At 31.9% G+C, this 15,578-nt stretch overlaps 1 protein-coding gene across 2 annotated transcripts in view; it reads right to left on the bottom strand.

Annotated features, from left to right (window-relative positions):
• Pde9 (phosphodiesterase 9) overlaps nt 1-15,578 on the bottom strand; it is a 157,311-nt gene that overhangs the window by 14,937 nt on the left and 126,796 nt on the right. For both annotated transcript variants that reach the window (XM_072904079.1, XM_072904080.1), the window contains 3 exons: nt 11,375-11,499; nt 9,178-9,388; nt 6,662-6,776 (listed from right to left, as the gene is read on the bottom strand). In XM_072904079.1, the coding sequence (XP_072760180.1) occupies nt 6,662-6,776; nt 9,178-9,388; nt 11,375-11,499 (451 nt within the window). The remainder of the gene's footprint in view (nt 1-6,661; nt 6,777-9,177; nt 9,389-11,374; nt 11,500-15,578) is intronic.

Below are 15,578 nucleotides of genomic sequence, written 5' to 3'. Positions count from 1 at the left end.
AATCGCGGGCAATCTCGAATGAAATTAGTAATTAATTGTCTACGTGCTTATAGATTTAGCTCCTTCTTTGACCGATTAACGTTCATTTAATTAAATGTCGTGTCTGCAAATAGATAAGCATTCGAGTAAAACAAAGTCAAGGAGTTTGATCGCTAAATTTTTTATATCACCGTCGTTTGTGAAATCCCATTCAATGTTCACCATTTACGATTACGGGATAAGAGGATCATACTGAGAATTAATATCTCGCTACATACATTGCCAATCGCGGTAAATATACGCAACATGTTTGCAACAAATACTTAATTACAAATTACGCAATGAATGGAAGATAAAGTGCAAAATTTCAAAGTAAAATGCGAGAATTTGAAATGAAAACAAAGATAGATTATAAATTAAACTGAAATTAAACTGAATAACATAGCCGCGGGATACGAATAAACAGATGTAATCATACGAGCTGACTGTTGTTCGATTAAAATTGTTCACACATAATTATCCTAAATTCGATATTTTTGCTGCGCGCGTGCGAGTTGAACTGATATCTTCGAATGTACATGTTGCAATCGAGCATAAAATCGTAATTAAATAGAAATCCGAGCACTAATGTTCGCAATAATATTCCCGCTCGAAAAAGCTTTTACTGAAATTATATCTATTATTTTTTCTTAAAAATCCTCTAATAAAATTATAAATTATCCATAAATCTATACAAATTGTATAATAATTTATTGTATCTTAAACGTAATTCTTTAAAAGCGGAAAAAGAAATAAACATTAATTCAGTCTCAAAAAATGTCAGAAGCATTATTCGTAAAAAAAGTTCTCGGTTATTAATGCATTAAACAAAAACCTATAAGCATCCGATTACTTATCGTGTATTGTATGTTACAATGTAACTTTGAATATTTCAGAGTAATGACAGTAGTATATATTAAACATAAATTACATTAGAAATATGATATTTTAAATAATGTTTTATTTAAATATATAAATTAATAATGTTAATGTTTTAAAAATTTATTTAATTAAATTTCATAATAAAATAATTATCAGTAAAATTAAATTTGTGAAAAAATTAAGGAAATTAAAATTATTATTTAAATGTATAAAAATTATTCAATTTAAAACAAATAACATTGATAAATAGATATTAAATTTTCCATATTTAAATATATCAAAGATTTAAAAATTTATTTTATGCAAAAATAATATTCAAATATCTCTCTCTGCCCAAATAATAAGAACAATTATTTTAAATGATTATTTAGTCTCTTATAGAAAAACTACATATATATATATATATATATATATATATATATATATATATATAGAGAGAGAGAGAGAGAGATTTTCGGAATAATATATAATATAATATAACATAACATTTCATATAGATTTTAATTAATATCGAAATTAATCATTTCTATTTCAAAGAGAGAAAGAGAGAGAGAAAGAGAGAGAAAGAGAGAGAGAGAGATTATTATTTATACTTTAGAGCAAGAAAAAATATTCTTATTTTTTTATTTCGAATATTTTTCTTTGGTTACTTTTAATAATGACAAGTCGAACCTTTTTTTTCTCTTTTTCTTTTATAAAAAGCGTGCACAAATCTTACATTTTAATAATCTCTATAATAAATATACAAGCTGTTTCTCGCGTGTTTCATGAACCAGACAAAGAGGAATTAAAGGATGCAAACAGGCGTGGTTGCGCAAGTTAGATAACAACAATTACATTCTGCGGCATTCCAATAATGCCGGTTTACGCGCGAACATTCCCTATTTTAAGACGTGAGAAGCTTTGCCGTCTGCGTCTCATCGCTTTTCCACGGGCGCGTGTTTACATTCTCGATGATTCGCAAAAAATACAGGAAGAGCTTCCTGTGTACTTACGTAACATTACCTACGCCGCTTCGTACTTATTTTATTTTCGTTCAATGAAAATATATATATTTTTATTATTGAGATTTGAAATATAATAAGAATATTAGTCGTACGGAATTGTACGATTCGTGACGTTTAAGAAAATTAATTTTCTTCGCTTTAAAAACGCACGAACGATATCGACGTTGATAAGAGAGTTGAATTTAAAAAACATAATTGTAATACAACAGTTGGGCCTAATCTACAATGTGCTCTTTGTTTCCTGTTTCTTAGAAATTAATCCAATTCTGTTCGATTATTCTTCTTAAAATCAACTGCAATTAGTTAATTTCTAAAGAAACAAGAAGCAAAGAGCACATTGTAGATTAGGCTTTAGTGATGCTAATTAGTTTTTTTTTACTTCAAAACGAAATAAATTGCGTACCATTATCGTATATATAATCCTCTTCTTATCTCTTCCAAATACAGGAGGTGTACTGAGAAAATGAATTACGATGATTCAAGGGAATGAGCCATTAATCTCATTTATTCTCCCCTTGAGCAATTTAATAGGAAATTTCTAACTTATTATTCACACGTAAAATTTATTTATTCTCTAACTTCAAAATTAAGTATTAATACAGTAAATGCATTATTTTCTGAATCTTCATAGGTAAAATTTTTATAAAATATTTTATATAAAATAATATTTATATATATGTATATATATGTATATAATTATATATTAAATTAACAGACATACATAATTACGTAATTTAAAATTTTTTTCAAAAGCACACAACACTTCTTATGAAAAAAAGCTTAAATTCACTAAATACTTATATAATAAAAAAATATAATATATGTATAATTTAGCGTAAAGCTAAATTTAAAAGAAAGAAGAATTATAAATCTTTAATTTAGACATTTAAAAATGTTACTTTGACAAATAACTTTACCTGTAAATTAAAAAATTGAAATATTGAATAAATTTAAATAAAGAATTCAGCAAAGATGCGTGTATGAGATAAATTGTAATTAAATTGATAATATGGAGATATCTCTTGGAAAGTGTATTGTTACACAAGTAACTCGTGTAATTGGAGATGTAAAACACGCTCATCGGTTATTTGCGAATCCATAAGGCATAAACGATTCAATTGTTTCTACTACGATTCTCGTCGAAATTTAATATCGGAATTTCCGCCGAAATTCATTAACGCTTTAGCAATTAATTAACAATTTGTATGAGTTTTATTACATATTGTTAAAAGTAACGATTTTATCAAATGTACGTTTACGCATCCGTGAACTTTTTTTACTGTGTTAATCAATCCACGTGCAATATTAAGAAGCAATATTGTAAAATATCTAAATAATGTAATAAACGTTTCGCGCTCTTTTGCGATTAGTTTAGCTCGGAGAAAATGCAGCAACGATAACAGTTACGTATCGTTTATTTAGCGCTACTTGCGCGTTTGATCTCATCTTATGTTTATATTGAAGACGTTAGTTAAGCAAAAGTTAGAACCAGATAGTCATATTCGATGGTACTACTACATGTGCCAATGTCAATTTAGATTCGAGCAATATCCAATATAAAACGGCTTTAATATTAGAATCGATTCGGCATCGACGTCTGGTCTGCGACGGTTTTTACTACTGTGTAATCCGAATTTCTCTCGTGTGTATTATGTTTTACTCATATATGTTTACACAGTGTGCTTAATAACACATCGTATAAAACAGCTATTTCTTCCGTTCAAACAATCTGTTCTACGTTCTCGAATCATTAATCGATTGATGAACATTTGAGATACACACACAGTCGTTTAATATTAAAAATTATAATATATCGGTCTTATGTAGCACAAGACAATTCCTCTTCTTCAACAGAAAAGTATCTTTTATTTCTTTTTCGAAACTTTAAAAAGTTATCTTTATCAACACTCCCATTTTTTAATATCTTATGAATAAATGTAGTAAGATGCAAAAAATTATAGCACATTATGCATTCATGTTCTTACCATAATATTTAACATAAGTTTCACAACACGAAGCAAAAGACACTTTAAAAAACAAATTTAAAAAAAATTTTTTTATATAAAAGTCCCATTATTATTTCACGATTTTTCCGCGAATGTGTTGTAATTTGTTTGTAACACAAAATAATCTCGTTTCTCAGTCATAGTATCGCAATGTCGTTTACGTCGCGCAGATGTGACTTAATGGCTTGTCTGTTTTAAACGACACAAAATCGATATGTTAGTCTTATCTGAGATTTATTGGCCGCGACACTGTCGGTGGTGATCTTCCGCAAGAACAGACATTGTTCTTAGGAAAAGATTCATTAGTCTTCGCTCGCATCATCGTAAATCAATCAACTTTTTCGATTCATTCGTCTACCAGGTGTTGCTTGCCAAGTGCTCCGCCACTTTCGATTATCTCGTAATATTGATATGATATACTCCACGCGAGGAGAGATACCGATTAATGATTCTTAACCGCGAATCGCGACATTTTCATTTTAATCCATCAAATTAAAAAAAAAGCTCTTTTATATTTATTTATCTTTATATATCTCGCAATAAAATTCGTGCCAAAATGGCCCGTATATATCTCTGTGGTCTAAAACGTGTGGTTGCGAAATGCATCCATATTTCATCGGACACGTTTTACGTTGTATGCAATTTTTATTCAAGAAATAACGATGCGCGAATTCGAATTTATCTCGAATTGAAAAAAATGTCATTAAAAAGAGATGTAATATCGAATGCATATTCGCGTTTAATATTCGTAAATCAGGAAAAGAGAAATAGAGATGTCGACAGGAACGCGACCGTTTCCGTCTCGAGATGTGTCGAGTTGCTGGGCGATTTGGTTATCTCTTTTGTGGCTTCAACATCACAGAAATTGATCGATACTTTATTCCGGCAATCAATTTCTCCGATATCTCGATACACGATATATAATCAATTTTATTTTCCAACCGAATTGTTTACCTCTAATTTTCCGATATAATCGTTCCTCGCAAATTCTTCATACTTTCTACATCGCTACATAATTAATTTTGCGCGCAGCATCCTTTGATCTTCGACGTTTAATGTGGCGAATTAAGCCACCGATGTGGACGCTATATATTATGAACTTCAATAGAGGATATTTCGATAGCAAATATAATATGGCTTTATCACCATTATGATTTATCCATATCTCTCATTCGCTTTATAATAAATGATTTATAATGACTATATTTAAATATAAATAAATACTAACCGTTTTTTGTATATCTAGAATTCGCTTCACGAGCAAGAAATTCATAATTAATAATTAATTTAATTATATAATTCATAATTAATTAATAATCGATTTAATCGTTACAATACTTTCTTTCAAAGTTGTCGATCAACCGAGAAAGTACCGGGCGAGTATAACAAATAATTAATATTAATCAAATTATTATCAGGATTATATCATGTTTTAATTGAAACTTTTCAACTGGGCAAACAGTAAATGTTAAAACTTTTACTCGTACAGAAAAGAAGCGGCGCGAGTGACACGCTACAGCAACGAAACCATCAGCGTCTCGTACTGTGTTGAATAATTTTTCCCCCTGGCTAATCAATCTTCGAGGTCGGATCGCGTTTTTGTTATCTGCAGGCGCGATCGGGGATCAATACGCACCGCGCATCGACGCTTTATTACAATGACACGGGGAACGCGCGACCAACTCGCATTATATCCCTGGAGTCGGGTCGATCAAAACCGCTGTTGTACGACAATGTAACTGGAAACAACGGCATATTGCTGCTTAATAGATAGGATTATCGCAGCCGCTTAATCATCGCGGCCGCTGATGGCCGCTCGTCCGGCGCAACGGCCTATTGACATTTCGATCGAACATCCCGCGCAAAAGCACCTCATTGCCGATCCTGCCCACGTAATATCGGTATTAAAAGAGGATCTACGTCGGTCTATATAGCGGATAAATGCCTTGTCGATTCTTCTAACACCGTGTCGCCGATAAACGCAAACTTGTCCCCTCGTGAAAGCATACGTGAGAAGATAGGAAATTATCGGATTTTCTGTCCTGTCACATGCGCGTTTGTTTTCTTTTATTATATACTTTATTATGTATATATTATTATATTTTATAAGAGTAGAAACGTGATACAATCAGGAAGAAAATCATTTCTCTTGAGAATAAAAGTAGAGAAGAAAATTTCTTTTATGCGAAGTCTTTCACTTTCTAAAAAAAAAAAAAAAAAAAAAAAATTGAACTTTGAAAATTAAAAAATTATTATTCCATATGCATGCTCTTTTAAGCTTGAGTCTTTAACAATCTTTAACAAAGAGATGCAACATTTTCGTTATTAAAAAGTAAAATTTATTTTATACATAACTTTTTAAATAACTTTAGTTACTTTAAATAATTTTCAATAAAATATATTGCATTGTATTATTATATTTATATATTAATAGTTCCTGTCAAGGCGAATTTGGCGATAATTCAAGATTATTAAACGTCATTCAAATTTAAAAAATGTAAGTATATTATTACATCTTTTTCAAGTTTCTCGAAAGTGAGAGAAACCTCGTATGAAAAATTTTCAACTCACTCTTTCAACAAAAAATTATGATCGTGTTATGTTTTTCAATTCATTCTGTAGATGTAAGAGTTGTGTCATATATCGTTTACACTAAATAAAAGCAAGAATATAAAAACGAATCGGTGTCTACAATCTGTCGTCTGCAATCTTACATCAGTCGAGACGAAAAAATATTAAGTAACTCACCAGATATTGAGGAACTTTTCCCGAACTTTCCGCTTCATGCTGTCACTCTTTCGGCGATATTGCAATCTGCGGCAAGAATCCATATAGACGGGCTCCGGAAGTTGCTTGTAAAGACCTGCGGAAGACAGCGATTTCCAGATTAAGCTCCTGAGAACTTTCACGTTTCGCTCTAAGAGGCTTGCGACAACAACCGGCAGTAAAGAAACATCGAACGCGGTCGATTTTCTCCATAAACACTACGTCATTTTACATTGCACGACAAAATTTTATAAAGAAAACTTCACGCGCTGATTTAGTTACCTCATGTACCGTCTCACCTTTATGCGCGCATCGACCTTTTTCTCCCCCAGAAAATTTTCTATTTTCTCCTAACAATTGGTAAAAATTTTGCGGAGAATAAAAAATGCATAATAAAGGCGCAAATCATCAAAGTCCTCTGTAAATCAAATTTTACTAATATAAGAGAACGTGAGGAGATGGATTTTATTATACGTCAAGATGATTTTGAAAGAATCAATTAAAGTGATAGCCGATCGTGAAGCTTCCCTCGTCCACGTGCGAATAAAACCACCCTGCATATGAGCCCGATAAGAAGCTGAAGATAGCTGGAATAGCTGGAATAGCTGGAATAGCTGGAACGATTCCCTGCAGGGGCAAATATTTATTCAGCGGCCGCGCGATCCTTGCATACCACTATTTATTCGCTCGTATATCCCTCACTGAGCTTCGAACGGACGGTCTCGTAAAACTTTCTCGCAAAACTTTTATACTTGACCGAGATGACCGACCTATCCTATTACATCTCGAGTCGCATCAAATGTTAGCAGGAAAAAAATCTCCAGAAGAAAATTTTTATTGCAACGCGACTGTTATCAAACGGAACTTTTTCTAGATTAATACGACTACAAATTGCAAATTGGACATTTATCAGAATATCGGAAAAATACCACCCCTTTTAATTCACTTTGTCTTCCTGATGTCGTCGCATCTATTATTTTCTATTTTTATATTTATATTTCAATTTTTTAATTTAATATATTATTCGTATTATTAAAATTGTAGCTTTCGAATGTGTTTAAAGTATAAATGAAATCAATACTTCAATACTAATTTAATAACTGCAATTAGAGCTCGATCAGATTTAATTCTATTGAATTTAGAATTATTCGTAGTATTTAACTGAATCGTGATATTTTTTTCAATCCATTACTAATAAGATTGCAAAGTGAAACAATCAAAATTTCAAGTTTCACCATATTTTTGAATGCCGTCAAAAGCGAAGGATTTAAATTATTTAATAACAATGTACGTATATTTATGATTTTAGCTTCGCTAAAATATTTATATATGATTATTATACCGAGAATTTAACTATCCGGCAACATATACAAAAAAACGTTCAGTTTGGCTTTTAAAAGAATTACGCGCTTTTTGGAAAAGCCTAATATTCAAAATTAATGAAAACACAAGTTCATACAATCTCTTTAAAATAAGATTATTAAAATTTTATGATTTTAACAAATACTCGAGATGTCAAGCGCAATATAAAACTGTGGGTTTAAATGTGTATGTAATGAATTAAAAGCGTAAGAAAATAGAGCGGCAGGGAGAAAGAAGAGCAAATTGAAAAGCAAAAGAAATACCCGAGACGATTCCGTTGTTCAAATATATTTGTCTTCAATTTTGTTTCGCTTCGATCCCGCGCAATGAAGATTCTTTATATCCCGTATAGAATAGAAATAATTGCACAAGTTTTCCATTTTGATATTGTGTATTGGTACAGCATCATCAATGTCCACTCTCAAATTAAACGCAAAAAAGCGCGGTAAGAGTAAATCAATTTTAACAGTCGCGTGCACTTTGCTGTATTACAATAATGAGACCCGAAGAGAGATTTAGAGAGAGAGAGAGAGAAAGAGAGAGAGAGAGAGAGAGAGAGAAAGAAAGAGAGAAAGAAAAAAGAAAACCATTATATGTATAATCATTGGCAAATAATGACGGCATCGACCAGAGAGCGCGTTTCATTTCGCTAATGTTCGCCATTTATGTCAAATTGAAATTAGCCTCAATTTCCGTTTCGCTGAATTATTTCATTTATTTCCATGCTGTGGTCGCTGCCGCAGAATCCGATTATAAAATAGAACTTTGATAAAACAAAATATCGGGAAGTTTTGTCATTTCTTAATCAATCAAATGATCGCCATATTTAGACTCTTGGAGAGAGAGAGAGAGAATCAATCATTTTTATAATATTATAGATAAATTCTATAAAGAGAAAGTTGAAAGTAAATATATTTTAGTCTTATCAATTTTTAAAATGTATTTTGTGAAAACACTATTTTTCAATTAAAATCACAATGCATTTCTGCATTAAAAATACTTAGCAAAATCTGTTACTGAATCTCTACTAATTAAAAACAATTGTTTATGTAAAGTTGACGTAATACTTTAAAATAGGTCATCCGGAACTAACAGAGATACTATATATTTAAATAAGAATATATAAGCATACTTACTGAGCCAGTTCAACAACTGATCGTTGTTCTCCAATTTGTTCTTGAAACTGTCCACTTGTCGTTTCAATTCCCGCAAAGCGAGGGAGGGTGTGGCGTATAAAGCTTCCTGATGCTCTCGCAGTTGCCGCTCTAGAGCCGCCACGCGCCTCTCCAGAGCCCAAAGCACTTCCGCTTCGATCACCCCCGAGGAAGCGGGATGCGCGCCAACGATCTTAAAAAGAGAAGCGCCACCAGCTACCATAAACACGTAAAATACATGCTGCGCATTCTAACATGCGTTTATTGTGGTCAAATTGATATCTCGCTTAAAATAACATCTCATTATTGTAACTTGATCGAATAATATAAATTAATTCGTTTATCTCTTCGCCCAAAATTTATATAAATACACACAATGCACGATAATTCTCTTGTTTATGATTTTGCTAATATATATGATTAAAAAATAAATTTAATAATATATTATTGAAAAAAGATAACAATAACATAAAACATTGGAATAAAGTTAAATTAATTTTAATCGTAGAAATTTCATGAAAAAGATATAAATTTTAATTTTGTAAAATTGAAAATAAATATTAATTGCATGGATTGTTATTCCAATATTTTCATCCATGTATCAATATTTTTGCTTTTTATTCAAAAATAACAAAAGAATTTGATAAACACATGTCTAATGTAATTTTTAAACGGTTTTAAAATTTTCTCCGTTTAATAAGCAGAGATCAATATACTCGTAAATATGTAAAGGGTTGGTACATAGATAAGAGGCAACTTATGAGAGAGATAATCAAAGCTTTTGCCAAAGTTTCGCGATATAAACTTGTAATGTATTTTACCGACAATATTGATTCACATTACACGCGCGACGAAGTTAATTATGATAATGCTATAGCGATTATTCAACGCTACGCAGATTGAACGCTCTCACTACCCGTAGGCAAGACATATTATACTCTCGCTTAAAGCACGTGTTTCTTGACGTAATTGCTCTAATAAAAAATTGGTTGCTACGAAAAAAAAAAGTCAGAATTCATGCATGCAAACCTCTTCGTTCGAGTATAACAAGAAATTCTTTACGTATATAATTTTCTGAAACCACAAATTGTTTGTTAACTATTAAAATATTTCCGCAAAAATTATCATAATTAAATTCAACGATTAAAAATACAATGAAAACGAGTCACTTGCGATGAACGAGTACCAAATTCCGATTTATTTACATCATAAACTTGGACAAATATGCGAGATAAGACACACGATATTTCAACGTTTCGCGTCGTAGAACCTTGAGGCGCGCATCTTTTTTTTCTCAATCGTCCAAATAAAACAATAAATGTCCTAGCAACTCTTTACTCATTTGACTATCGTCGCATTGATACGCAGAAATTATTTACAAGTTCCGCTGCATCATTACGTTCGTACTTTGATTCAAAACGTATTTTATATTATTAATAAACAACAGAAATGTACAAAATGAATGTCCGAATCCATTTGCAAAAAAATGCAAAATAGAACATTTCCATTTAAAAATACAAAATATAAAATGGTTTTCAGATATTCATTTAAAACAGAAAATGGAAAATAGGCATTTTTTTAAATAAAACTGGTTTTATTAAATATATATTTTTTAAAATTTATATTCAAATTTTTATTTATATTTATTTTTATATTCGTATACTTAAGTATTTGTATTTAAATTCTTTCTTATTATTCTTGTTACCTGTACTTTTTACTATTTATCTATTAAATTAGATCTTTTATGCATTCTTATTTTTTTTACATAAAATTGCATCTGCATTTCTAGCGTCCCTACATGATATACATTGCACGAATGGTGGCTATGAGTTAGCTCTACGCACAATGACCAAATTACTAAACACTTAATCAAGAATTTATTTTACAAGTTGACCAAGTGCAACGCAGTGTTGCACAAATCTCTCGATTAATTGATATTTAGAATTATTATTGATATCTCGATTAATTTTTAAAATTGCAAGAAAAATGCATTCGAAAATCAATCATTAAAACCATTTAAATAGAAACGTAAAATGATTTTTGAAAATGTGCAAAATATAAAATAGGCATTTTATATTTTGTATTTTTATTTTAAATAATGCACATTTCTGCTAAACAAATATTGTAAACACACAAAATAAAAAATATAATTATGTAGACTAATTTAAACGTAACTTACCTGAAGAACATAGGGCGTATCCGGCGTGTTCGGCGGTAGATGGGTCGAAATGTTGAGGAGCTTGTCTCCCTTGCGAAGCTTCACGATGTCCAGAGGGCCAGCCTCTGCCGCGGTTCTAAAGAGCTCTGTAACACAAAACATAAATTCTCCTATTTTCCAGAAGATTTATTCGCGAGGAAGATTTTGAGAATATCCCTTTCCGCTTTTAGCGAATTTGAGAAATATAACGACGTCTCACGTATATAACGAGACGATCTTATCACCCCCTTCTCGAATTATCCTTCGAGCGCCCTTCCGCGGGGCACCCTGCATGAACGATATTTACGATACCGGTTTACTCCCCGCTATTAACCCTCAGCCCGCTGCTCTTGCAACCGCGCGTGCAAGGGTGATATTATCTTTATTAAACGCCGCTATCCCCCGCTGGCTGTCTCCCGATTATACTCGGGTTTGCCGACAATGAGAGCGCTAAACGCGACCGTAAAACTCACCTCGTCCCCCCTCCCCTATTCGACGACAAAACTCGCCCGTTCGAATAACTCGCGAGCACGACGTATCCTTTCCGGTATATCGAGCATTAACGCTCGCGAGAGTATAATAACGGGCATTGTGCATGTTTTATTCATTCTGTCAACCGTGGGCTGTAACGGGGGAGAGGACGTGTATTACTACGGTCCCTGGTAATTACTATCGACGACGCAACGCCGCCGGAACGACGGCAGCAAATGCGTATCCACCGTCGGAAAGTTTCCGAATCAATTAAACAACACGGATATAGTCAGACCAACGATCGTGATTACGGTTCGTTTTAATAAACTATAGGGAGGCGAGGTTGGAAATAGCAAACAAATATATGTACTTATGTAACGTAGGTATTATTTCTCACACAGTTAACATTTAATTTAATATATAATTAATACAATTATATTTTTCTCTGAATTGGGAGAAAAATCGTAGAGTACTTTAAATACGTTACAAACGTTTAATTTAATATGAAATTGTTCTCGCAATATCGCGGAATTAATTTCAACCGTCAACGTTATCAAAATAAATTGCTTCTAAATTCGTCGAGAATATACACGACATTGCACACAAATCTCTCAAAATAAACCTGCATATCACGTTGAATACAAAGTTTGCATCGCTGTAAAGAATAATACCGAAAGCTGCGCAAAAATTCCTTGAATAAATGATACAATCTGCGCCGTTCCTGTCTCTCTTATTTTAGCGCGACTACATACGTACGCTATTCTGAAATATTGAAAAGCACGGCGAGTAGTATTCGGCTTCAAATTCAACAGCCAACATCCAACTTCCGCAATAAGCTAATGAATAAATTTCCGCATTTTCTGCCCAACGATGAAAAACGTAGGATAAATAGAACATAGTTAGGTATATGTGGTTCTAATTATCCCGCTAATTACGCGCGATATCGGGCGACCGATAATTGCGACCGATATAGTACGTTGCCGTTTCTCGCAAAAAGTCGATACCTGCCAGAGGTAGTAGGTATTCAAATAACAGTGTGGATCGATAATTGATCCTGAATAATCCATTTTAATGCACCGGCGGGGTAGGTGAGGAAGGCACACAAAAACAAAACAAAAAAAGAAAAAAAAAAAAAAAAAAAAACTGCCCGCAATGACAATCTCGATGCAAAATGTTCGTCCCCTTCTCGCATGAAAAATGGAAGTGCGGCGAAACAACATCGCGCGATCATTTATAAAAGAGCCCAGGGTCGGACTCTTTTCAGTTCATCCCCCTGACTGACGTTCGCGCGTCGCCCGGAATGAAATAAAAATATTCCGAGCGTTCGCCCCGTGCGCGCGTGTTATCCTCGCGGAAGGAAAAGCGGCGCCGGCGCGGCGCGGCGCGGGGATTCGCGTAACGAAACACGAGAAATCATCGTATTTCACGATTTATCTGGTACCTGGAGGGTTGAAATGGCACACCCTCGGCGGAACGCTGTCACGAATTCGTTCCGTTTTATACGCGAACTTTACGAAAATGCGCAGAAATTTTACTGCCTGCAGAGAAGAGAAGTGTATCTGCGGCGAAAAGTAAACGTTATCAATAATCGCCGATTTTTCCGTTTCCACTTTTAACAACAACGACTCTATACTCGTAATCGAAACTGAAATACAAACGGCGTAAGCAATATTTAACGCTGCTAAAATTTTGAATAAATACTATTGTTATACGTCCAGATTGCTCATTCCCGTAGTCAAATGAGTGATTATCATAAACGCGATTAAACGACGAACGACATTTACATTATTTCATCCAAGCAAAGCGAATTAATATTCTGAATTACTTCAATTATTAATTTAATAAAGTAATTGACTTAATTTTAATAATTAAATTTTATATATACCCTCATTATAAAGATATTTTTGTATATTCGCGTTCATTATAACATTAAAAAATTTCATTATTTTAAGATAAAAATAAAAATAAAATGAAAAATAGTAATGCTAGATATATCAAAAGTAACACAAACCATCGAAAATAATTATTTGAATAATCTCGTTTATATAAAATATTGAAAAAATGAGTTTATATATACTTTTCTTCTATAAAAATGTGTGTAAACACAGAAAAATAAATTTGAAATGCACTAATTGAAAGAAGAAAGCAATTGAAAGACAAAAATAATAATTAACAAAATAATTATAAAAAATTCGGATTTAAAGTAATACTTGAAATTTTTGAAACTTCCAGACTCCTCCCTACATCCATCATATCATATTTTAAATATTATATTACAATAATATTGTGTAGTAAAAAAATAATTTAGAAACAATAAATCATATTTATTTGAAAAATAATTATTTAATGCTAATCTACAAAATTAACTAACATGATTTAAGAAAATATAAACAAAAACGAATTTATAAATTTGCAAAACAGTATAAATATAAAATGAAAGTAGTATATATATTAAAATATTTTATTGTATATATGACAAAACAAATAATTATTTCAATCAATTAAATTTAAAATCTTTAATAAAAAAAACATCTATTTAAAATATTTTTTAAATTAAATTAAATATTTCAAATATACATCGTTATGATTTTAATTAACACATACAAATACATTTCACATTAACCATTTAAAATCTAAAAAAAATAATAGCTTAAATAAATAATTTTATTTTTATTTAAAATGTTTTGCTTTGTCTTTTAAAAAATAATAATATGACAATCATTTTTAATATTTTCTTTGATAGCATGTTAATATTTTTTTCACGAATCATCAGCAGATAAAAAAGAATATGTCACAAAATTTTATGTTTTTATTGCAGCATTGGTGTGTCTGTGAAGTTGGCACGACGTTTTATTAATTTTTAAAAAATAATGTTCCAGTAGCACTTTTCACAGTTCTATAATTCCTGATAACATTTAAAAAAAAGTTCCGTATTTTTAATATAAAAAAAATCAAAAATAAAAAATGACATGCTAATTTCACCTTCCAGCACGGTACATCCTCCTCTAAAGTACAAGAAAATATCGAAAATCAAGATGTTTATTAACGTTAGTTCTATACCAATTCTATAGTTGAATATCATTTCAAGGCAAAATTCCAACAAAATACCAAAAAAATAAAAAATAAAAAATGACGTATCAACTTCGCGAATTTAGCACGACACTCTTCTCTCTAAAGTACTAAAACGAATTGAAAATTATTATTTTTTACAAGAGTTCCCGATAGTTCACAGACACAGCATTGGTAATATATGCGAATACAGAAAATATCTCGGTATATCTTGCTAATAATCATAATCTTTCCAAGCCTCCAATCGGGCCGCATTCGATTCATGGTGGAATTATAGCCGCGGATATGGAATGCTGAAACGCATAGCGCAAATGCAGCGCGTGTCTACCACGCCCACGTGTGAATTCGAGACGCTAATTGAACCTGAAACGATTGTTTGTACTGTCGGTCCAGGCGACAGTGAGAGCAACATTCTAAATGGATCGAAAACGCAATGATATTCATTGTAAATATCACTCGCGATTGTCCGCTAGAAATATCTTTCTTTTTTTTTTTTAATCGTATGGCACGTGTCGATGGAATTTGCCTTCTCCTCTATCCCAATGCAGTTTTGATTAAAAAGATTAAAAAAAAAATTAATTAAATAAATTCCATCCCGGGACCGACAATCGCGAACGCAATCGTTTCCGATTTCTCATGTTGCTCG

This window comes from Anoplolepis gracilipes, chromosome 13, assembly GCF_047496725.1.
Source record: "Anoplolepis gracilipes chromosome 13, ASM4749672v1, whole genome shotgun sequence".
Classification (NCBI taxonomy): Eukaryota; Metazoa; Arthropoda; class Insecta; order Hymenoptera; family Formicidae; genus Anoplolepis; species Anoplolepis gracilipes.
The sequence above is the reverse complement of the archived record's forward strand: the minus strand, read 5'-3'. Positions and strand labels throughout refer to the sequence as shown.